Raw genomic sequence first — 24512 nt, 5'->3', positions numbered from 1 at the left:
AAAACGTGAGGCAAGAGCCCCTTCCAGCCCCACGGCCGAGGCGCCGCCGCGTCCCCCCCCAGCGGCTGCCGGGCGGCGGAGGAAATGGCGCCTGCGCGCGGCCGAGGGCGGGCGCCCAGCGCCGCCTCCGCGCGCCTGCAGGGGGAGCCGGTGGCCGGGCCCGCCCCTCCTGCGGCGGCGCTGCGCGCGGTCAGGCCCGGCGCAGGCGGGAGGCGGAGCGCGGGGCGGCCCCGCTCTCTCTCCCCATCTCTCCGCGCCGCCCGCACGGCCCGGCTGAGGCGTGCTGCCCACAGCCCTGCGGAGCGCCGCCGTCCCTGCCCAGCCCAGGTGCCACCGCCGCCCGAGCCGCGCTGCCGCCGCGGCCCTCCCGTCTCGCCCCTATGGAAGATTACCACAAGCCCGACCAGCAGACCCTGCAGGCGCTGAAGGACACGGCCAACCGGCTCCGCATCAGCTCCATCAAGGCCACGAGCGCGGCCGGGTCCGGGTGAGTGAGGCCGGCGGGCTGCGCCCCGGCCCTGGCCGCACACCGGCCCCGCGCTGCCCCTCCGGCGATTCGCGCTCCCGCATCCCGGGCCGCGCATCCGTTGAGCGGCGAGGCCGAGGCGGGTGGTGCCGGGAGGGGCTGCGCCGGCTCCCTCACCCGTTAGCTGCTGCCGGGGGACACACCGGCGCCGCCCGAGGGCAGAGTTCCCCCGCGGTCCGTTGCCGTTGTGCAGAACACCGGGCGCCCACCCGTGCGGGAGGCGGGACGTGCGCTGCGCGGGATGGGGAGCGCGGGGGTCACGGCCAAATCCCCTGTGCCCCGACACCCGGGGCTGCTCCATGTGGAGGTGCCCCTGCGGCAATGGCGGCCGCGGGCGCGGCGCGGGGTCCCGCGGGCAGAGCCGCCCGGGCCCCGGACCCGGCGGGTGTTGTGGCTGCGGAGAGAGGCCGGGAATGCTAAGTTGATGCAGGACTGAAAACCAAAGAATTTGTGCCTGAGGCACAAGGGTTTTCTTTTTCATTTCGTGCCCGTCAGTTGGAACTAATTCTGCACAGAATTTCAAGTGAGCCCAAGTGGGATTATCTGTGAAATGCCCGCGGTCTCAGCTGGGCAGTTTATTCAGGCCTCTGGACAGGATTTAGTGTAGGCTCTGATGTGTGCAGATTCCAGGGTTATCCTGCCTTTGATCGTGCTTTACCTATGGAAAAAAAATCTCTGCAAACAATCTGCTTTTACTCATGTAAAATTAAAGCCATTTTTCTGCTTCAATAATACATTTGAGTGCTTCCATATAGAGTGCTGGCCTTTTTTTTTAACGTGTCCGATCTTTTTGCAATTTCCTCCTTTGAACCTCTTTGAAATTGACTGTGCTGTTAAAAAAAAAAATTGAAGGAATACTTTGGACACTGAGGTTTGTGTGGAGAAAGGTGGTGTGTAAAATATTTAAAACTTCTCGTTTGAATTGCCTTACACTTTCCACCCACGTCTGTCTGACATGGGCTGCCTTACTTACATGGCTCTTTCTCAAAACGCACAGAAACCGACCTTTACTCGTTCCTTTTGCATTCAGCAAATGAAAACGCTGCTTTGGTTCTCCTTGTAAAATGGAATGTTGGGACACAGGGAACAATAGGAGGTGGTTTTTACAAAGCCAAGGCTTGTTTGATCCAGTCTGGAGGGAGAAGTACAGGATACCCAACAACTGCTCTTTTAATTCTTAATTTGTTTCCAAGCTACAATGTACAGGCAGCATTACACAAGCCTGTGTGAAATTGTAGGCAAGAAAAATTGTGCTAAATCTACTTAGTAGAGCTTGGGCTTCAGTCTTGAGCTTCTAGTATGTATTTTAAGCAGGCCGCAGAGCTGTATGGTATCAGTTGTCTTATCTACAGATAAAATTCTCTATTTTGTCTGGTGTGCTGTTAAAGAATAAGGGTTTTGCTCCAGCCTTTGCTTCTCTTCTGTGGTCCATGAAATTCAACAGTAAAAACCATTCTCCCCATACTGATGAAGGAACAATAAAAGTAGTTTTACTCGAGCTTTTGATTCCTGGATCATACATGATACAATACATCTTGCATTTCATTAATTGCTAGATTATTCTAGCACTGCAGTTGTATAGAGTCTGAAATTATTACACAACCTGAATGAGCAGATTATGAAAGATGGGCTCTGGAGGGAAGATTCTGTCATATATTTTCATAATTAATTAGATTTGGTTACCAAGACGGTGGTCTAGTAGTGTGCCTGAAAGGAAAAGACGTTCAGAGTCTTTTGCAGTGTTAGGCAAATCATATACATTTCTAAAACAGCTATGTGTTATCAATGTGTTTTCCAAAATCTGGATGAGGCAGTAAGCTTTGCTTCAATTGCTAGGATACACTAAGAATGTAGAAAGATGTTTGAATGCAAGTTAAATAGAATATTACAGTTAATAAAAAACCTGTCATGCTTGCATTGACTTTGTTAAGGAAATTTGTATTTATTAAAGGTGTAGTTTGTAAAACTGAAGGAAATACTTGCAATAAAACCACTTCAAACATAACAGGACCTGCCTACTTCTGTCAAGGAAGTAATTTCTGTAAACTGTGGTATATTTTGCAATGCAAGTGGTTCTCTGGTAGATCTGACACGCCGGCTCTTGCAGTCTTTACCTGTACTAACGTTTGTTAAAGAAAGTACAGCCTTTGTCTGGACAAGAGCTAAAAGATCGGGTCGTCTGATCCTGAAGATGTTCAAACGTGTCACTTCGAGGACTTTCCAGCTGTAGTGGAAAAATTCAGTGAACTGGAAAAATAAATTTGTGCTTAAAATGCCTTAGGTGGGGAAAAATTTGATTTAGTTGTAAAGATTGAACATACTTGCTTTTGGGTGTGGAAGAAGTTTTTCTTTTAGATAAGTAGTGCAGACATTTTCATCAAAACCAGTAGAGTCTCTTGTAGCTCATGATAAATTTCTGCAGTTTTGAAACAGTGCCTGGCTTCCTAGAATTAGATGGGTAGATTCTTAAAAGTGGAAGCTGAGAGAGTTTCTTAAGAGGCAGTTAAGTTTCATAACATGTGGTTTGATCACTCGTTGCAGATTATTTTCTTCTTCAATTTTTTAGCTTTTGTCTTTCATTCAGTATTCCATTTAACATTACGCCACTATTCTTTTTAGGTAAAATGTGTGGATATGTGTAGATGTAGCTAATATAAATTGATGCAGAGTAATAAACCAACCAAACAAACCCACAAAAAACTATGTTGAAGTAATTATTTTACTCTTGATTTGTGTGAATCCAGGATTTCAGTGTTCTAATGGGCTTTGGTTTGATTTCCTACTGAAGGGCTGTATTTCTCTGGCAGAGAAGCGTGTTGATCAGACCATGACCACCAAGTTCTAGGTTGATCGTCAGTCAGGAACAAAATGTGAAAGATTTGTGTGTGAGAACAGTGGTTATGACTTGCTTGTAGGTTGTTTTCTCTCCATGTACAAGTACTCTAAATAGACTTTGTTAGGCTTAACAAGGAGTTCTTTTAACAGGACTTGTTAGAAAAATGTGAGCTAATAGAAGACCAGTAGAGGTAGTTAAGATGGCTATATATAAAGAACATTGTGTGGTTGATTTTTAGAATGTTTTCTGGTGTCCGATACATATTTAAATTTTGGGTAATTTCTGTTAGTAGGAAGTAATTTAATTAACCTGTAGTTTTAATAAGAAATTTGTTTTGTTCCAATTTGTAGGTAATTTATTAAAATTTTTACCTTTTTTTTTTTTTATTTCCACACGCTACCATTTTAGGTTGTTTAAAACTTTTTTTACCAAGACCAGGAATTCATAGAAGTATGGTTAAGTATAAAGTTAATAAAATTACAGGAATGAAAGCTTTAAACAAGCATGTAAGGCTTATTGATTAACTCAAATATATAAATATTTACTAATATGTTTGAACCATGATTTAAAGCTAATTCTTTTGGTTCCCTCTGTGTGAGTACTTACTAAGGGATGGACACTAACCATAATTCATATGTTGCTAGTGTTTTGCATGTTTTTATTCTCTTATTACAGCACTGTTGGGGATGTTGGGAGGGAAGGTTTATTACAACCAGAATGGAATATTATGATTGAAGTTCTAGTGTGAAAGTGTTGTCTAATCCTAACATGCATGGTAAATGTACATGTGGGAAACAAAATGTGACACTTTCATAGTAAATTTGTCCTTTTTTACCGGTAGGGTTAAATATTTTAAGAGTATTGTGTTGAAGACTGAAAATAAATGTTGGTAGAAGAGAAAGCGAGGTGGGACTGCCAGTTGTTTTCAAAGCTGGTGCAGGTTTCTGCAGCCGTAATCGTCTTACTGTTCATCATTCACTTTCCTGTACTTCAGTAGCAACCATTGATATAAAGAACGATCCTGTTTACACCAGTAAAATCTGAAAAATGCTACTTTCTGCACTCAGTAAAGGTTTTCTAAGAGCCTCTTTACCCCTTTTGAGCTTTATTGCAAGTGAAAAGCCAAGGCTGATACACCCAAGTAGTCAAGTAGTGCCATCCCGTCAAGGTGCATAAGAGCTACACTGATCATAATTTAATTTACAGTAATTCAGATAAATAAAAGCAATTGTATGCCCTTCTATTACACTTGAAATGAAACATATACCTTGTCTTGGAATAATTCAATATTTGCACTTGAAAATGAGCCTTTTCATGTAACTTTTTATTGGCTTGTTGATACTATATGGCATAGTTGCTTCTGAAATGGGCCTGTATATTTCTAAGGCAGGTTATAGTTGAAGTATTAATTTGTACTGCTGTTGAAAATTGTTGCGAAAGTCATCCCAGATAGTCCAGTGGGAGAGACTATCCCAGATACTTATAAATATTTGATAACTCAACTGGTTCAATATTTCAAACTAATATAAATGTAAATGTAGGAAATGTTGGTTCCTCTCTTAGCCAAAAATTAAGCAAATTAGGATTTTGCAATGTGTATCTGGGTGTTTACTGGAGACAGTTTCTGTGTCTAGTTTCAGCAGAAGATGAAATACAAGAATTGTATTATTTAATTCCTTCTTTAGAAATCAGGATTCTAGTTCTAGCAGCTCTAACATGGTAAAATAAAATGGTACTTACGTTACCCAGTTCTAAGAGTTCAAGAACTTTCTGCAAAAGTTAATCTTGGGTTGCCAGTCCCTGCCTGTGCAACGGGGTCTGAACAAGTCATGACGCCACGTTTTTAATTCCTCCGCTCAGTGAGTAGCCCAGAGTACTGTGGAAAGCTTTGTATCCTCTGCATCAGTGTGAAATTCTGCCATCAGCAGGAGGATGATTTCAGGCACAGCATCAGACGACTTCCTGTGCTTCGCAGTCACGAATTTCACTCCTTGGCATGGAGAACAGAGAGCTCTAAAAGATGTGTCCTTGAGCTGTCACCAGGGTCTGTCTTTTAACATCCACTTTAACTAGATAAGAAGGCTCCCTTTGTTTCAAAGTACAACTAATTGGCATTGGGGTAATGGTACATGGGATGGGTTATCAAAAGCACTTAGACTGTGTATTTTAATGCTGATGAGTAGGGGACTGGTAAAGTGGTATTTTAAATATATGGTCCTGAGCAAACAATAATGAGAAGTGGTAATCTTGGGTCTGTCTTGACTTGTAGCCACCCTACATCATGTTGCAGCGCAGCAGAGATTATGTCTGTGCTGTTTTTCCATACCATGAGGTACAAAGTGCAAGATCCCAGAAACGCCAGCAACGACCGGTTTGTTCTTTCAAAGGTAAATTCATAACTGTTATGCTGTGCTATAAAGAGCTGTCTGTCTGTAAGTTAAATTGATTTGTCTTTCTTGACTTATGCATACTTATGCTTGCATCTGCAAAGAAGTCTATTGGAAACATTTGAGGGCTTGGAATTTGTCTGCTTCAGAAAGACAAATAAAGGCTGGTTAAGTTGTAGCATAACTCAGTGTTGTGGCTTAACCTGGCAGGCAGCTAAACACCCATGCGCAGCCATTCACTCACTCCCCCCAGAGTGGGATGGGGGAGAGAATTGGAAAAAAAGGTAAGCCTTGGGGGTTAAGATAAAGGCAGTTTAATAGGACAGAAAGGGACAATAATGTAAAACAAGTGATACACAGTGCAGTTGTTCACCACCCGTTGACCAAGACCCAGCCGGTTCCCAAGCAGTGGTTGCCCCTCCCTACACGGCATCCCCCCAGCCAACTCCCCCCACTTTATATACTGAGCATAATATATGATATGGAATATTCCTCGAGACAGCTGTCCTGGCTGTGTCCCCTCCCAGCTTCTTGTGCCCCCCCTCACTGACAGAGCATGGGAAGCTGAAAAGTTCTTGCCTTAGTATGAGCGCTACTTGGCAACAACTAAAACATCAGTGTGTAACCAACATTATTCTCATAGTAAATCCAAAACACAGCACTAAACCAGCTACTAGGAAGAAAATTAAGTCTGTCCCAGCCAAAACCAGGACACTCAAAAAATAATCAAAAAGTGTCTGTATGATGGGTCTTGATTAGTCTTAACTTCACTGTTAAGTTGTTCTAGTATTAAATAATAATTGTTATTATATTGTTGATAAAATCTATCAAAAACTATTAACATCTGGTTTATTTTGGCATAACCAGTTTTCTAATGAGTAACTCACAGTTAGCTTTGGTGCTCTACTTGTTAAATGCAGCCATGCTGTTACGCCTGCAGTCACGTCACAATGTGCACTAATTACTGTCAGCTTTTCAGGCAGCATTATATGAAATAGTTATGGTGGAGTGATGGGCAGTTTGCATTCCCACTGTGCCAGTATGATATGAAAGTCAATACTACTTCTAAGCCACTGTGGTTCAGAAAACGCATAAAACCACAATCTGGACTGGCCATTAGTGTTTCAAATGCTGAGATGGTAAAGCAGTAAGAGTCGCTGCTTTACCTCTCTAATTACTCAGAGTTTCTGCCCAGAGTTCCTAAATGGCTTCAAACCTCTGCATGCCTTTTTTGACTCCTACTGACTCCATGGGTGGAAGATGACCACTACTTTGCAGTTGCTCAGTTGGACCTGTCTGCAAGGATCTAAGAGTATCAAGCTTAAAATTTTGCCTGTTGTCACTCACTGTATCTTACCTTGAATGCATATATATTGAAGAAGTTATATTGCTCATCCATCTGCTTACTGCTTTAGTTAACAGTGCTCTGTTCTTGAAACTGGTACCCAAGCAAATTGAATCAAGGTGGTTTATTTGGATACCAAAACTACTTTTTGAAATTGGACCTGGATGGCTGAGACATTCTTACTCTTCCATGTTGATTGTCTTGAGGACATCCTAAATATAGCCCTCAAGAGTCTTTCTGTCTGAACCATAGTCATCTGGGGTGCCTTAAGCAAGGACATGGGGATCTTGACAACAAGCATCAGCATTGCGTTGTAAAAGTGTTTTATAACTCAGTCCCTTTTTAGTGGACATAAGAACCTGATTCCAGGGTTCATCAGCTTTGTAGAATTTTGCCTTGTCACTAGGATATTGTGAAACTTGTGATTTGCTTAAAATGTATGTTTCTCTCTAGGGTCACGCAGCACCAATTTTATATTCTGTTTGGGCAGAAGCTGGCTTTCTACAAGATGCAGAATTGTTGAACCTGAGGAAAATTGATTCTGTCTTAGAAGGACATCCAGTACCAGTGAGTGCTCATAACCTTTGATATAAGATGATGTTTTCTGTAAAACAAGAAATGCCTGTATTTTGCAGCAGTTCTTGGTTTCCAGCTACAGTACAGGGAAAGATAGAGACTTATATGAAGGATGATGATATTTATGGCTTCACTTCTGAATCAATGTCTGTGTTTGAATGATCATGTGAAAATGACGTTTATTGTTGTAGTAAAATGCCTCTACAGCCCTGTATGTCAATATTTTCCATTTTAAAAAGGTTTATTTAATGTTCCAGCATGGCTTTTCTTAACCTTTAGGAAGCTTTGCGGTATTTCAAGAGTTTACGTCCAGTTTGGTCACCTCATTGGGCTTTCCATTCCCAGCTAGTTGTTTCAGTTGATTCTTTTTTACACAAAATCGTCAGTTCTTAAGTGTTGCCATCCAAGGTGTAGCTGAGAAATTCCTGGGCCTTAGGTACCATTCCCTGTCAGAGCCTAGTTAGCTTGTGACACCGAACACTGAGGTACCTGCATTGCAGGGAAAGAAGGGGAACAGGGCAAGATTTGGAGGGACTTGCACTATGTTGTTATGGCTGAGAAGTTGAATTTTGATGTATGCTGAACCATCTCCTACCACTGGAATATAGTTCTTCTGGTTTTTAACTCTAAAATAATTGTTGCCTTTTTATTCTCAGAGACAAGTATTCACCGATGTGGCTACTGGATCCCTTGGTCAGGGTCTTGGTGCTGCATGTGGAATGGCATACACTGGGAAATTCTTTGACAGAGCCAGGTAATTCCATCTTCATATTTCATGATTATAGGTATTCAATGGGAAGATCTTAGGAAAATAAGTTATATTCTTATCTCAATCAGGAGAAAAACCCTCCTTTATTCTATTCTTCATTCTCAAATCTAATTTCAAATTCAGGTTTCAAATGATAGATTACTAGCCTGATAATTACAAAGCCATCACCAGTGAAACTACCAAGGATTTAAAGATTAGCAAGAATTAGTACATATGTGTGTTCTTTTGTGACCTGACAACATTGCAAGGTCATGTTCCTGCACAGAGAAGACAATAAGTTCTTGGAACAGCCTCTAATTTCCAGAGACTAATTGAGAGCCATGTTGAGACTTGTATGTGTCCCCTTAGGAGGACACGCAAACTAGAGACGCATCTGTTCCGAGTCAGGTGACAAATAATGGACAACACGTATCTAGATAAGGGACTGTTATGGTCAGTAATAGCACCATTGAATCGTGAAGCAGGGCTTCAAAATGTAATCAGAAAGGCACTCGACTCCATAGAGACAAAAATGACTGCTTCTGCCATTTGTTTTGTGGGCAAGAAAAGTAGATGTCTAAAGGCAAATCTGTGTGAGGAGGAAAACAGCCTGATGCAGTTGATATATTTTATGTGACAGTTCTAGTACATTTGAGCATAGGCTGCCCAGTTAATGTGTCCTACACTTCAATGGCTTGAAATAATTTCTGTGAAAGATGACTTGCTGATTTTAATTGAGTTTAGCAGATACTACGTGTGGAAAAAATCTAACAAATGCTTACGTGGCAGAAGAAAAAGGTGGTCTTGTGTGCAGTACTGAGAGCAGCTCAGGAGTTCAGATTTAGCAGAAGGCAGGTGGGATTCAGGTCAAAAGTCTGTTATAGCTTAATGTCTAATAAAATTACTAAAAGCCATCTTGGTTATTTTGTTTTAAAATTATATATTGGAAGGCTAATTTACTATTCTTTTTTAATCTTAAACACTTATAAAGCTTTGTCATTGAAAAAAAAAAGAGAGTGATAATAGAAAATAAATACAATGGCTGAATCCCACAGAGATCAGGCAGTACTCCTGCTGAGTTTTTAAATAAAAAGCTTTGGTGTCTGGAGAAGCAGACTACAAAGTCATATCATGATAGTTATTTTTTTCCTGAATTCTGAATTTGCTTATGCAACATGCTTTAATCTGTAGTTGAGTTCATCCCCAGTTTATAGTTCCCTGAAATTAGTTGGCCACCTTTCCAGGGAGTAGATGGTTGGAATGAGGAAGCAGACAGTCACCGTTCCTGCATTGTTAGTGATCCTGCTGAGTCACAGTGACAGTGTTTAATGGGCCTGTTCATTCAAGCCTTGCAATAGGAGGCCTAAGACCTGATATTTTTTGAGGCAAAGGTTTGAAAAGGAGTACAGTATTTATCCTCTTATTTTTTCATTTTAACAGCTCCAAAGTATTATAATTTAATTTGTCTAAGGTTATGTAAGGTTGTCTGAGGTCAATGTGTTGAGCAATGGGAGTTGAGTTTGGCATAGAAAAAGCATCGAATTGTCACTCTGAATTGTTAAAGGGATTTTGCTTTTGATTTAATTGTGCTTACACATAAAAATTTATTTATTTATTTGTTCTTCTAGCTATAGAGTGTATTGTCTGCTTGGAGATGGAGAGTTATCTGAAGGCTCTGTTTGGGAGGCCATGGCTTTTGCTGGGTTTTACAAACTTGATAATCTCGTTGCTATATTTGATGTTAACCGTCTTGGACAAAGTGACCCTGCTCCTCTGCAGCATCATGTCGAGATCTACCAGAAACGCTGTGAAGCCTTTGGGTATGTGGTTGGAAGAAGTTCGGTATAGTCTCCTGTTTGAAACTGTGTGTTTTGATTACTTTTCAGAATTTTTAAAATCAGTTTTCGGCTCTTAAAGGATACCATTTCCAAGAAAGATGGTCTTTCTTAATGCCAAATATTGGTTGTCTTTATTTGTACAGCATGAATATTAAAAGTTGCAGAATTTTTTTGTTTTAAGGAAAAATGAAAGGACTGCTTACTCAGATAAATTTGTCAGAGGATCTTAAAGTAGTTTCTATCACATTATATACAGATTTTAAAACTGTTTGTATGACCAAATGTACAGTCATAGCAAGTAGGTCAGAAAAAAGGGCATGGAAGCCATTACTCTTAAGAGAATTCTTTGTGTATTAGCTTTCATTTAGTTTAGAAATGTACATTTCTATGTAGGTGGAACAATCCACGACTAGAAATCTGTCAGATGCAATAGCAGCCATGCAAATTATGATGGAGCAGTTTTATTATTTTAGTCAACTTTAACTGTCAGTTTTAAAATTGATTTCTAGATGTTTGATTTGCTCTTTTGATTAAAAATGGATACTATGTCTGAAGAAATCTAGGATAACTTAGTTATCTGTGGGCTGTGAATTTTGCTAGTAGCTGTTATTCCCTCTGTTACTCATTTTGCTTTATAAAAAAGGGACTATGATATTTTATGATCTCAAATGCTAGTTCATGTTTCTGGCATACTTTGGTTCTCTTAAAGACACTGCATTGGCATGAAGTTAGTATTTGTTATTGTTATTGCAAACTACCTGAGAGTGTCACATGCTAAACTCCTGTACAAACAGTTGATGTGTTTGTGTTCTCAGCTGGCATGCTATCATCGTGGATGGACACAGCGTGGAGGAACTTTGCAAAGCCTTTGGCCAGGCCAAACATCAGCCAACGGCTATCATTGCAAAGACCTTTAAAGGCAAAGGCATATCAGGTAATAAAACATCTCTTACTTGTGCTACTGTAAAAATGCAATAATTACAAAAATACAAAGTGTAACATTTAATACATTAGATAAAGGTTGATATCCTGTCAGCTTTTTGACTTGATCATAATACCATACAATCTGAAAACTCAGAATTTCACCTTATTGTTTTTTTTTCCTTTGTTGCCTTTTCTTATGGAGGACATTACACTGATGCTCCTTTGGAAGCAGGCAGAGATGTGGCTCTCTGATCTTCACGTTATTCTTCACATTATCCAGCCAGATGCGCTTCCATGTTGACGAGGCTTTTACAGATCCCCAGTCGCAGAGCAGGTTTTCCTCTGCCATCAGCTGTACTTGAGTTGTTACTCTTTTAAAAAGTCTTTTTTAGTCTAGAAGATGACCAGAGATGGGGGAACATTGGACCATACACTTGGTCTTGAAAATTGCCCTAGCAAAAGGGGCAGCCTTCTTGGCTTGCTCTTGATCCTTAGACTCACAGAGGCTACTCTGAGACAGAGAAGCGAGTAACTGTGACAGAAGCTCCGTGCTCCTTGTATTGCAGATAACTGGGTCTGCTTGTTACCAGCCAGGCAGTATAAATGCACAGAAAACAAGGGGGAATGCTGCATTTACAGTTTTGACAAAGCTGCTTGAGATGTGGTGTATAAGCTACCTGGTCATACTACAGGTGATTTCATATGATCTGATGTGTAATTCATTTAGATACAGGATACAGTGGTCCATAGAAATAATTTCATAGGTCAGCATGATTTTTGAATTTTGGAGTTCATGGTGCCTCTAAAATCCCTTGTAGTTTTCACGTGGTATGAAACTTACCTAAATGTCATTGTCAAGGGGACAAATGTGTACCTACACATTTGAGCAATGGCACGCAGAAAGTCTTTCAAACTCTTCATGCTTCTCAACAGTGTTAGTGTTAATAAAGTCAAATTTGTTCTTGCAAGTGAGATGTGTGCCGGCTACTGAGAACTGCATCCATAGAATGGATAATAGCATTAATAACAGGAGTGAATATCTTCATTCCTTTTCATTGAGTAAGCAAGAAAAAAATTATTATTCTTGGTGACTTACTCAGTGAAAAGCAGCATACCAGCCAGCGAGGTAATTTGCTGTTAGTGCCGGATGCACAAAGATAAAGAATCATCAGAAGCTATTAAAATAAAGCTGTAAAACTTCAGGTCTTGTTTGAATTAGACAGCTTGGTTAACTGTTGTTTGAAACTTAGCTGAGTTTGTTTATTTAGGCCTAACTGCTGAAATTATATGTTAACTGTTCACACTGATTTACTGTTTACATCTTGCTGCGCTTACGGACCAGGCCAATTTAAAAACAATTTCAGTAGAAGGTGCTGGAATTTCATCACTAGTTTGGAATATATGGGATTTGACTATTTATCTTCCGTATTTAAACATGGCTGTCTTAATGCAATTGATTACCATTGTAATTGTTTACAGTGGAAATGATACACTTTTACCTGGGTAAAATCTTCAGCTAAAAATACTTTTTTATTTTTCTTATTTGTAACGTAATTTTAAATACGCAGGTGTTGAAGACAAGGAAAGCTGGCATGGAAAGCCCCTTCCAAAGAACATGGCTGAACAAGTCATTCAGGAAATAGATGACAAAATCCAAACTAAGAAAAAGCTTTCTCCAGCCCTCCCGGAAGAAGATGCACCTGTAGTAAACATCAGAAACATCAAGATGCCATCTCCACCAACTTACAAAGTGGGAGAAAAGGTACTCTCTTTTTCACTGTCAGATATCTTCAAAGTGTGAGACTGTTTAATGGGTGGCAGGAGGGTTTGTGTTATCCCTTGTCATGATTTCAGCTACCCACCTCTTTTCTCCTATTTTGAGTATCCTAGTAAACACCTCCCTCTGTGATGTGACACACAGACATTCAACTCATGGGATATTGAAAGGATATATTAAAATGTAAAGACCCAAATCACTCTTCTTCATTTCATGATCATTATCAGTTACCCAAACTATTTTATGTATATTTAAAAGTAAAGAAACTACAGGAGGTTCAGTGAATTTCCATGACTGGAAACCAAGGTTTTCAAAATCCTCTAGTTGGATTTTTAGGGAGTTGCTGATCTGTGTGTCCTGATGCTTCACTGTATTTTGGGTTTTTTTTGTTTATTCTTCTGTATGTCACTGTTCTCCTACGTATTTTCGATACCACTAACATTTAAAATGTTTTTGGTTGTGTGTTTGTTTTTTGTTCTTTTTTAATTGTATGTATATGCACTCATTGGAAAAAAAAATTAACATAAGTTGTAACAGTACTGCTGTATTTTTCTTTTCCTAGTGGGCTACCCGCAAAGCTTATGGTGTTGCACTTGCAAAACTGGGCCATGCTAATGATCGAGTGATTGCTTTGGATGGAGACACAAAGAACTCCACCTTCTCAGAGCTTTTTAAGAAAGAACATCCCAGTCGCTACATTGAATGCTACATTGCTGAACAGAACATGGTAACTGGTCTCTTGGATTTATGAATTACTAGTATTACACAGCAGGATCTGAGACCATCCAGTCTTGAGTCTTCAGAGTGGGGTTTTAATAATTGCTTTTCACACGTCCTATTCGTAGATATTTAGTTTAACTTGCTCACTTCCTAGGGCAAAACCTAGGCTATGGCAAAAGCTTATAGATACGATACAATAGGCTTCTAATAATTCTTTCCTAAGTCCTCCTCTTTTTTTATTTTTGTGATCATATTGTCTGTGTTTCAGCAGAGCACAAGGACATGGCAGCATGTAAACAACAGCAATATTTTCTACAGTGTGATTTGTAGAGTTTTAGCTCTGAAAAGACTTTTAAAGGTTTTTTTAGTTCACAGGAGATGGAGTGTCACGATGTGACAGTGAGTTCTACACTAGACTGGGCTATAAAGATGAGGACAGAGAAACAGTTAATAAATTTAGCCTGATAGCATTTGTACAGAAAGGACTCAAACAAGTCTAACTCATCTGTTTGACTGAGTCTTCAGTTGCCACCTGTATGGGTTCACTGAAGCAAATGAAATTAAAGAGAAAATCAGGCAGAAATTTGTTGTAGTCTTTAATGACTTATAACCAAAGAACCCATGGAGTGTCTCTTGCAAATTTTATAGTAGGGCAGTTTCACAGGCTTGAGTCAGGCATTTTGGATTTACATTGACTTAGGAGAACTTTGCCATGAAGAGCAGGCCGGTTTCTGTGTAAAATAAATGTATGGGGTAATTGTAGCAATAAACAATATAAGGACCTTGTTCTAATTTCCACCGTGCTTGAAGAAGGGCCCTTTTAGCAAACATCAGTCCAAATAACACAGGTAAATCCATTCCCACTTAGCAATGATAATTTTTGTTTTCTGAGATAGTAAAACCATGTCCTTGGGACTGAAAGTGTAAGCCTTGATCTAGGAAAAGAAATAAGGAAGGGGATAAGTCTTAAAACTCCGTGAATGGCTGCCTGGAGCAGTTGAAGAAAAGAAGCTGCCAGCAAGGATCGACAATAACAGCTCGCAGTTGAGGCGAGGAGCAGAGATGATGGAGGATAGATATGGAGAGAGTGAGTTGCCTCCTTTCTTTTTTGGAAAAGCCTAAAATTAGGAGTAGGACTGGACATAGATTTTTTTTAATCTTAATTGGGAGCTCCTTGCTAAGGTTTTATGGTAGGAAGTCCTACAGATAGTCTCTTGGAAAAAATTGATAAATGAGGCATTCACTGTTCCTGTACAATCTCCCTCTTTTCAGGTGAGCATCGCAGTTGGTTGTGCCACTCGTGACAGAACTGTTGCTTTTGCCAGCACCTTTGCTACCTTCTTCACACGGGCGTTTGATCAGATCCGAATGGCTGCCATCTCCGAGAGTAACATCAATCTCTGTGGGTCACACTGCGGTGTTTCTATTGGTAAGGGCAGCCTTGGCTTCTTTATCAGCAGTTTTTATCCTTTTAGTGATAAGTGTCTAGCAGTCAAACTGGTAATGCCTTGTGGAGACAGTCATTAACATAGCTGTGATGGTGCAGCAGTGACAACTTCAATAGGAAGAAGTCATATTTGCAATTCACTTTTATCAGACATGTATTTAGAAAGAATGAGAAAGATTTAAAACCTTCAGCTTATCTGCTTTTTTTTTCCTTTTTTGACTTTTCCCAGCAAGCTTTTCTACTTTACAGGCATAGAGCAATATCAAGGGACTGAAATGAGGGGTTGAGATTCCATCTTTGCAGTTGACATCCGCTGTGATGAGAATAGTTGTGTGCTTAATGTACCTCTGTTTTCCAGTCCCTAAAATGAGAAACTAATCATATTATTTTCGCTCTTGTTCACCAATCTCAAAAACACTTTACAAGGGATAAACATTTTTGTTTTATTATTCCTTTGAAGATCACCAATTTGAAATAATTGCTTCAATTTATCTCAGTATTTCTCACTGCTGGAGCAGTTAGTGTGTTGATTAAAAAAATACAAACCCTCAAAGCAGTAATGAAACAGGAACTGTGAAGCTGTTATGTAATTTGGGAAACCGGCAGTAACTTCTCTGGTCTTTGCTTCCCATCCTGTTTGGTACATGTCAGATCATATTGGGGTTTTGTTTTGATTTGAGGGAGGAAGGGAGTTTTGTTTTTTTAATGAAATGCATAGATATCACCCTTGAAAACAGGAGCAGACTTGCATACCAAGAAGGAAAATGCCAGTAGACATTCATGCTTGAAAAACTACTTGGTATTTATAGGGGAAAAGAAAGGGAGGGCAAGCTGACGGGTAGTAAATTAAGGCTCTTTGCATATGTCAGTTTTTCAGTTCATTTAATAGTTTTGGCTAGCAGTATGGTTTGGAGGAGGGTTGGAGTTTTTTGTTTGAAGCAAAATAGTTTGGCCTGTAATATTGGTAAAGATTTACAGATGCTTCATGAACATGTGTAGTCTCATCCAGAACCTCAAGCTGAGGTATAGAGTGTGCTTTAGTAGGGGAGGCTCTAAGTAGAGTATAGCAGATTATGGCTTGTGTATGTCATTAAGGGAGGGATTCTGTTACAAGCCTCTTTTGTTTTTAAAATCAGTCATCCCACCTCATCGTAGTCCAGCTCAATCCAGTTTAAGTCTTTTAGCAAGCAGCAAAGGGTGTTGGTACGAAAGCCAATTAGCTTTGGTCTTTGCTCATTTAAGAAGATAAAACTGCTTTGGGCTACCTGAATTGTCTCCTAGAACTACACTTCCAAGTTTCAATTTTCAGCACCTGAAATGTTCTGCTGGGAGCTGTGATTTTGAAGTGCATACTTAGATTTATGAAGTTGTTTGATTTACAAATCTAATTCAGGCCTCAACTCTGATTTTCAAAAAAAGAATTTGAAGCCAAAGTTTTGCAACCAATTTCAGAGAAATCCTTTAGCAGTTAACAAAATTCAATTTTAAATGGAAGGGTATGAATTAAGTGTACTTCCTGTTAGAACTTTGGGCCTGCATGGAATTCAGAATCCTAACTGGATCTGTGGTGAAAATTGAAGTTTTATGCAGTTGTAGGTGGACCTGGGCTTCTGCTGCACTGAAATTTGGACCCATTAAATTTAGGAGAAATAACTATTACAGTGACCTTCTGAACTTTTCTAAGTTCACTCCTAGACCAATAGTTGCTGATGGACCAAAACATCTGATGAAACATTAAATGTTTTTTCAAGGTCATGAGATAAAAATGGAAAATCTGCCTTTTCCAAACTAACATATAGGGGAAGAAATCATAGTGTACATGTGTCAAATAGAAATATCAGTTGTTCAGACAACCAGTTTTATATTCTAGACATTTAATACCATTCATATTAAGCACTCACATTTTTTATTAAGATATAAATGTAGATTTTGCAGATGTAATTGAAAATTACTCTGTTTTGATCTGTGTTACTTTAAAACCACATAAATCAGGATTCTCATAAAGATGCACTTGGGGCTGAACTCAACGTAGTGCTGGTCTGTAAACTACTGGTACAAACTCTGAATGGTGGTATTATTGGCACCAGGTTAGCAAAAGCAAGAAAAACATGAGTACTCTCTTTACCTTGGGTAACATTCTGATTCAGGTACTTGTTAATTTTTCTTCATCATTTCACTTTTCTTCCTTGTATACATTATTTGGGTGCATTTTAGGAAAGGAAAATGCTCACTGAGATCCCACTCACTTCATCAGAGTGCAAACAGATTTAGAAACTGTGATGTTGAGCATTTTTTTCATGTCACGACTGAAGGCCGAGATGCTCTTTCCCTGATTCATGGTTACTTTGTTAGTAATGTATAGTGGCAGAGTTCAATGATTGATTTCTTTAACATGTTTAAAGTTCTTCAGAGTTTTGTGCTGCTCTTATGAAAATACTCTCCTCCTTTCTCGTGAACTCGTCCTTCTTGAGTAACAGGTAGTGGGTGCATGTGGGAAGGTTTATTGCCCGCTTCTGCTCTGCGGGCTGTGACACGACGGGGCTCAGAACTCGTTGCATGGTTGGTTTGGAACGGTGCCATTCCCAAAGCGCCCTTACATAAGGTCATTGGGGGCGGGGGGTGTTGCGGTGGTTGTTTCTTTATGGAAAATCATGGCATCCAGCACATGTTCTGGCTAATGATTCTGTTTACAGATCTGCAGTTTATGCCATAAGGAGCTTGAGTTGTTAAATTAACAATGTGGATGTCCTGTTGCTCTTTAAAAGACTTTTCATAGTATTGAAAAATACATACGCTTCATTTAATCTTGAACTCAGCCGAAGAATGTGAGAGTAGTTGTACCAAGTACTCTCCATTTCTAATGAAACACGCACACACAATTCTCCCTTCACATTTCCAGCAGTTTAAATCTAGAGAAACACTATTGACAAGTATAAGTTTTGCTTGTGCAGCCTTAGTACGTGTAAATCTGAAGATGCTCAGGTATTTTGTGACCCTCTTTCTGTATCTGTACCCTTCCTACTTTAGTTGTCTTCCTTTGTGTTGTTTTATTGTTATATATTATTTTCTATTTTTTCTTTTTAACCCCAGTTCTCTTTCTTTTTAGTCTCTTTCTATCTTTATTTACTGTTAAGATGGTTCCAAGTTTAAGGAGAAGATGATTCTTTTCTCAAGCAGGTAGACTTGCATGTCCTGTGTGTGCCTGATTACATACTTTCTTTTTTTTTTTTTTTTAGTTTACATTGAACCTCACTGCTGTATTGAGTGATTGTCAAAAATGTGCACTTACTCTTTTGTAACCCTGGTTAAATTATTTTAGGTGAGGATGGGCCATCTCAGATGGGACTGGAGGATCTGTCCATGTTCCGGGCTGTTCCCAATGCCACCGTGTTTTACCCCAGCGATGCTGTAGCCACGGAAAAAGCAGTAGAAATAGCTGCCAACACCAAGGTTTGCATCACAGTATTTCTGAGCCAGAAAACTTTTTTTTTTTTACTTCTTTTGTTGCTTCTGGCATGTTTCTTGCACGTCTCTACCACATAAATCCTATCAAAGGCTCCAGCATGGCAGTGGGATGTTTTCTTTGCATGGAAAGGTTACAGACGTTCTCTCCAGGCTAGTGCAGAATGAACAGTCTGGTGTGCTGTGGGCCAGATTTCAGGAGATGTGAATGATTGCACAGCGATTGCAGCTTGGGTCTAAATTGGCTCAGAAATAAGGGCAAATGCAACTCTCTTGTTGGTCTTTAGCAAACTTACAGTCTACATCTTTTGGAGTTACTGAGAGCTAGTGCTTATATTAGCTGCCGGTCTCACTGGTCATCTTTTGCAGCTCTGTTGCCAGTGAGGGATTGCAGTCAAATTGAACTGAGGCTGAAGACAACTAAGACTTCCCGCATGACTGTGACAGAGCTTCTGATCTCTCTTACCTTCAGCTAATTTGACATTTAGTCAAATGTCATTGGTAGCATTAGGTCAGATCATCTCTTTTATTGGTACTTCTTTTGGCTGCCACAGAAATTTACCTTGAGAAAGGAGCAAATAATCTGAAAAATTTCAGTCTTGCTAGTACAGCTTTTAAGTGAAAAAGTGTTGAAATTTGGTATGTAGCAAATGTGATGAATGGTTTGTGAAAAAAAGATGTGGGAAAGGAACGGGAAAGGAGTGTAAGGTAGCATGCGGGAGAGATTAGATTTAAGTACTGGTTTGTTACTTCTTTTGGAAGAGCATCTGAAGATTAACTGATGGAAAGCATATTTCCTCGCTTTCAGCTGAGCATTTCTTCTTCTACTTTAAAGTTGCTCAAGTAAAGTTTGCACATGTATGGCAAAGTTCTGTGAGTCTAATTAATGGGAGTAGGATTCTCCATTTCCACAAGAGAAAAAAAAAAGAGAAATAAAAATCTTGGAATCAGAAAAAAAATTTGTAAGTTACTAATGTGCTCTAAGAAGAGGTTAACTGTATTGTAATGTCTGAAACAACCAACTAGTGAAAAAGGACTAAGGGGAACTGGAGAGGGGGGAGTTTATTCAGTAGAACCAGAGGTAACACAGAAGAGTGAAAACCAGACAAATAGAAGAGTTGTTTTGCTGTATTTTTTTCATAGGATTTACAAACTGGAATGTCAACACCTTTCTGGTTTTGTAACTTATAACATGTTTACTTCGGAAACAGGGCATTTGTTTCATAAGAACTAGTCGTCCTGAAAATCCTGTCATTTACAACAACAATGAGGACTTCCATATTGGACAGGCAAAGGTAAATATTGCCCAGATAAATAGAATCAGAAAAAATATACAAAGTCCCTCCTGTAAAAGCCCCTTTCTCTCTAAAGCATTCCAGTGCCAAAGATTTGATCTTTTTAATAAAATCTCTAGAAATTTTAGAAATGTCAATAAGATTTGATGTTAAAAATACATGGAAACCTTTTTGCAGGTGGTTCTGAAGAGTAAAGATGACCAAGTGACTGTGATTGGAGCAGGAGTCACTCTGCATGAGGCTCTGGCTGCAGCAGAGCAGCTGAGAAAAGGTGATTATCTTATGATTTGGGGTTTTTTTTCCTCTTTTTATAGTTTAATACGCAAAGAAATCAATACCACTCAGCCTAACTGCTCACCCATGGTACTGGTAAACAGTAATTAAAATGTTACAGACAGATGGTCACCTGTTAAACTGATTTAGTGCAACATAGGATATATGTGCCAATCTTGCCTAATTGAGTAGGTTTAGTTAGCTTAGCAGCATTAGTAGCCATGAAAATTGCCAAACTGATCAAATCAAAGTCTCCTTAGAATTAATTGCTAATCCATCTGAAAGTGCCCTGCAGACAGAATCCTAGAGGGAGTGTGTAAGAAGCAGGAGTGATCTGCAGGAGTGATCCTTCCCAGGCACGTTGTCTGGGCAGGCTGGGGTATCAGCACAAGGAAGTGTCATCAGGCTGGGACCAGTTCACGAAATCCAGCTTGTCAGCGGAGCCCCAGCGCGGCGTGTGGTCCCGCATGATGCTGTAGTGCCTTCCTGTAGGAATGGTTCGCTCCTACCTTGGTGGATTTGAATGAAAGTATCAACTTTTAACTGGCATGGGAGGTGGTAATCCTATGATAGTGCTCAAATGTACTGACATCTCACAGCAAAGGTAAAAATCCTTCAATGAAATATGAAGAGAAATAAACCATCGAAAATCCATCTGTGAGTCTGTAGTCTATGCCTAATGAATGCTGCCTGTGGTTTATTGGTAGATTTGAGTGCTGTATCTAGGTCGACAAATAGTTTATGACAACCTTCACCTCACCGTGACCTCAACTTTATGAGCCATCAGACTTAGGATATTTAAAAAGTTGTGATTTCAGAACTATTGTTATTTCTTATTGCATTTACCATGCTTTGCAATGATCTGCTCATCTTGAAGAGTGAACAACCAGCTATGGAGATACAATCCCTTGATGCAGAGACAGTGTCTCATACCTGAATTGTGTTGGCCACTAAAGAGCCTTCAGTCACAAAACTGTTAACATAACAGAGGGCTTCTTTATGTATGGTAAGAGTTGACTCAATGTTCCGCTAGCCAAGATCTGACAAACCTTATGTAGTTTGCTGTTCTTTATAAACAATTGCCATTTGTACAAAACTTTAGTAAGCAATCTGAATCTGCCTTGTGATGACAAGTCAAATTCTGGTTTTGATGCCAACCTTAAGGGTACCACGGTCAGGGCTGGGGCAGTTCAAACAGGCACACCTGGCAGGTGGGCAGCCTGGAGTGAAGAATTCAGAATGCATGCAGATCAAAGAAGCGGGAGGAAATTGTGTTTGACTTGACAATAAACTTGAAGGTAAAATAAAGGTCTGGGAAAGAAATTGTGATTGACAGTCTGAATAAGAAAGGATTTCTTGGTGAATAGATTTTGCTCTTAGCTGTGATGCCGCCATTTGGATTACTCGTTCACTGACGGGTACTCCAGATGACCTTGAGCCGCTTATCCAAGGCTTTTCTGCCTCAAGTTGTGTCAATGGAATGGGTAGATATTGCTGTGTCACAAGGTGCATGAAGAAGAGAATACATTAAAAAATCAGAGTTGATTGGGTTCTGTGGTAGACAAGCCGTAAGTACAAATACCAGGGAGTGAGTGTGGGCAGTTTTCATAATGGCTCTGAAAGATCGCAGGGGCTGCCTGTACCACTTCTGTTGTCTTGCCTTCTCCGAATTCACATTGCAAATCATTTCATTCTATTTCTGCAGAAAAAATCTTCATCCGTGTGATTGATCCCTTCACTATAAAGCCTCTGGATAAGAAGACAATACTTGAAAATGCAAGAGCAACCAAAGGCAGAATCATCACTGTTGAGGACCATTACCATGAAGGTGAGCTGGGTCCAGGAGGTCATAGCCCACACAGTTATTCCTCAGGAGATGGAAGCCCACAGCTGCTCCTGACCTGAGAGAGAAGAGTGGGACCTGATGCTGTCATTCAGATAAAGCTAAGAGTGGTTTTAGCCTTTTTCATTGCTGTTATCGTACTGAGGGTTGAAGGTTTCTTAAAATAATGGGTTAATCAGGACTGCTTTTCTGATTAACTTGGCCTTGTGTGCCCTTTCGCGTGCTTGGTCCAAGTGAAATCTTGATTCATTTGTTCCCAGTGAGACTGTAAATTCCTGCTGTGGTGCAGTGATTCTGCATGGAATGGTCTCAGAATGGCTTTACAGCAGCTTCTCTCCAGTTTGTTAAATTGCAAACCAGACTATTGCTGTACAGGTGTCTTAAGTTCTTCCTGTGTCCAAAAGCTAGGTTCCAGGTTGCTTGAATTCGAGGTGTGGCCTCACCAGTGGTGAGTACAGGGGGACAATCACTACCCTGGTCCTGCTGGCCACACTATTGCTGATACAAGCCAGGATGCTGTTGGCCTTTTTGGCCACCTGGGCACATGCTGGCTTATGTTCAGCCGGCTGTTGATCAACACTCAGGTGCAGGATCCAGCACTTGGCCTTGTTGAACCTCATACAGTTGGCCTTGGCTCATTGATCCAGCCAGTCCAGATCTCTCTGTATGGCCTTCCTGCCCTCCAGTAGATCAACACTCCCACACAGCTTGGTGTCATCTGCAAACTTACTGAGGCTGCGCTCAATCCCTTCGTCCACATCATTGATAAAGAGATTAAACAGAACTGGCTCCAGTACTGAGCCCTGGGGAACACCACTCGTGACCAGCCGCCAACTATAGTTCACTCCATAATGTGCTGCCGCTCACTCTCTGACATGTCTTGTTTGCACAGGTTTTTAGAGGCTTGGCTGTACAAATATGTGCTGTGAAGGTGAGACCATACGTAAAAAGAGAGCAGCTGTTGTGAATTGCATGTCAGGCTTGTTGCTTTTGGAGGAGATGGAAAAATTAGCAGAGAGGCAGCTATGACCTATGGCATTAGATGTTGTAGATATCTACTAATAGAAGTTAGTAGATATTATCACTCTTTCCAAGTGTCTGAAGTGAGCTGGTGTTATCATAAGTGCTGGTTACACCCTACTTCTGTTCCAGACTATGAACGGCGATAGCATCACTGTGCCTCATCATTTTCTAGATGGTCTTTCAGCTCTGGACAAATATTTTACTGTAGATTTGCAAGATGCCAAAATCATCACACTCTAAGGTGATGAACATGCGATTTACACTGGCACAGCTTTCTGTGTGTGATGCAATCAAGGAAGGTCAAGTGTACACACATCACAAGCCTTATCGCATTGCAAGCGTGCATCAGGCTGATCTTAAAACTGCATCCATGGAGGCTCCTCTGGCTGGAGGCCAAGTATGGCAGGTTAAACTACACCATGCCCGGAGCTGTGGAAAGCCCTGTGTTCCTGGAGACACCCTACCTGAAGTGCAGCACCAGGGTGTCTTTCCTACCAGATCTTAGAGTACCTGCTCTTGACACTAGTGTTGTGTTTTCTTGTTCCCTAGTACTCCTGCTTCCAGTGCCGCTCCTGCCACTGCACAGTTCCCCCTTTCATCCTTTGTCGCTGTGACTGATAGTGGTTCCCTCTGAGCTGAGCTCTAAGCAAAGGCTGTGAATGTTTTACATAACAGAGAGGTGCCTAGCGGCATTTATAGGCATTGTGAAGAGATGGAGCTCTTAAAAGCTGTTGAGTTTGGTGGGAATTAAGACTTTCAGCACTTTAAGTACCTTTGTAAATACTCCTCAGTCTAAACATACTTTTAAACCTGACCTTTGGTGGCTGATGCAGAAGTGGTGAGGGCTGCCTGACAGTTCTGTGCTCTTTAGAGATATGTGGTTCTCACTGTCAGTTTGTAAGTACTTTGGAAATATCAGGCTGGCTGTCATCAGAGTGCCTCTGAAACAGGGAATTGTTTTTGTTTCACAAATAGGCAAGTTCAGACATATATTGTGATTGTTTCTTGTAAGCATGTAAATTGAGGATTTAACTTGCATGGACCTTTGGATCAGATATACATGCGATCTCTATGTTGCCTGTGAAAGCATGCAGATGTATGTCATGTTTGACTTCTTTTTCCATAGGTGGCATTGGAGAGGCGGTGTGCGCTGCAGTAGTGGGCGAGCCTGGTATCACAGTCAATCGCTTGGCTGTGTCTCATGTACCACGCAGCGGGAAGTCAGCTGAGCTCCTGAAGATGTTTGGCATTGATAAAGATGCCATTGTGCAAGCGGTTAAGGTGGCAGTGTCCAAATCAAGAAATGCGGAGTAGCTTGAAGCATCTTGTGCTGTGTTACAGAAAAGCAGTGTTCAGAGAAGTACTCTAAGTTTAAGGCAGGCAAAGGTGCTTTATGTAGAGAGTTCTAATAAAAATACCAGCTTAAAAAACCTTCTGGTTTTTAATCTCTTCTCTTTTTAATCCTGTCCTGAAGGGAGTTTGGTGAAAACAG

At 40.6% G+C, this 24512-nt stretch overlaps 1 protein-coding gene across 2 annotated transcripts; it reads left to right on the top strand.

Moving 5' to 3' along the window:
• The first annotated feature begins 264 nt into the window (after positions 1-264).
• Positions 265-24436, top strand: TKT (transketolase). Of its 2 annotated transcripts, none has more exons than XM_065642417.1 (14): positions 265-487; positions 5632-5749; positions 7548-7661; positions 8327-8424; positions 10047-10238; positions 11072-11190; positions 12749-12942; positions 13520-13684; positions 14950-15106; positions 18444-18574; positions 19798-19881; positions 20059-20152; positions 21860-21982; positions 24147-24436. In XM_065642417.1, the coding sequence occupies exons 1-14, from the start codon at positions 381-383 to the stop codon at positions 24332-24334; spliced, it is 1884 nt and encodes a 627-aa protein (XP_065498489.1). In that variant the 5' UTR covers positions 265-380; the 3' UTR covers positions 24335-24436. The 2 variants fall into 2 exon arrangements, with proteins under 2 accessions (XP_065498489.1, XP_065498490.1); XM_065642418.1 differs by lacking the exon at positions 265-487 and adding an exon at positions 3778-3812.
• Positions 24437-24512: the final 76 nt, after the last annotated feature.

Source organism: Caloenas nicobarica, chromosome 11 (genome assembly GCF_036013445.1).
Source record: "Caloenas nicobarica isolate bCalNic1 chromosome 11, bCalNic1.hap1, whole genome shotgun sequence".
NCBI lineage: Eukaryota > Metazoa > Chordata > Aves > Columbiformes > Columbidae > Caloenas > Caloenas nicobarica.
This window is presented reverse-complemented; position numbering and strand designations above follow the sequence as displayed.

Bases quoted from the DNA above. Each gene is read 5' to 3' on its own strand.
- TKT (XM_065642417.1), top strand. From the start codon at position 381: ATGGAAGATTACCACAAGCCCGACCAGCAGACCCTGCAGGCGCTGAAG. The intron at 12,943-13,519 runs GTACTCTCTTTT...TTCTTTTCCTAG, and splicing joins CTTACAAAGTGGGAGAAAAG to TGGGCTACCCGCAAAGCTTA. The intron at 15,107-18,443 runs GTAAGGGCAGCC...AAATTATTTTAG, and splicing joins ACACTGCGGTGTTTCTATTG to GTGAGGATGGGCCATCTCAG.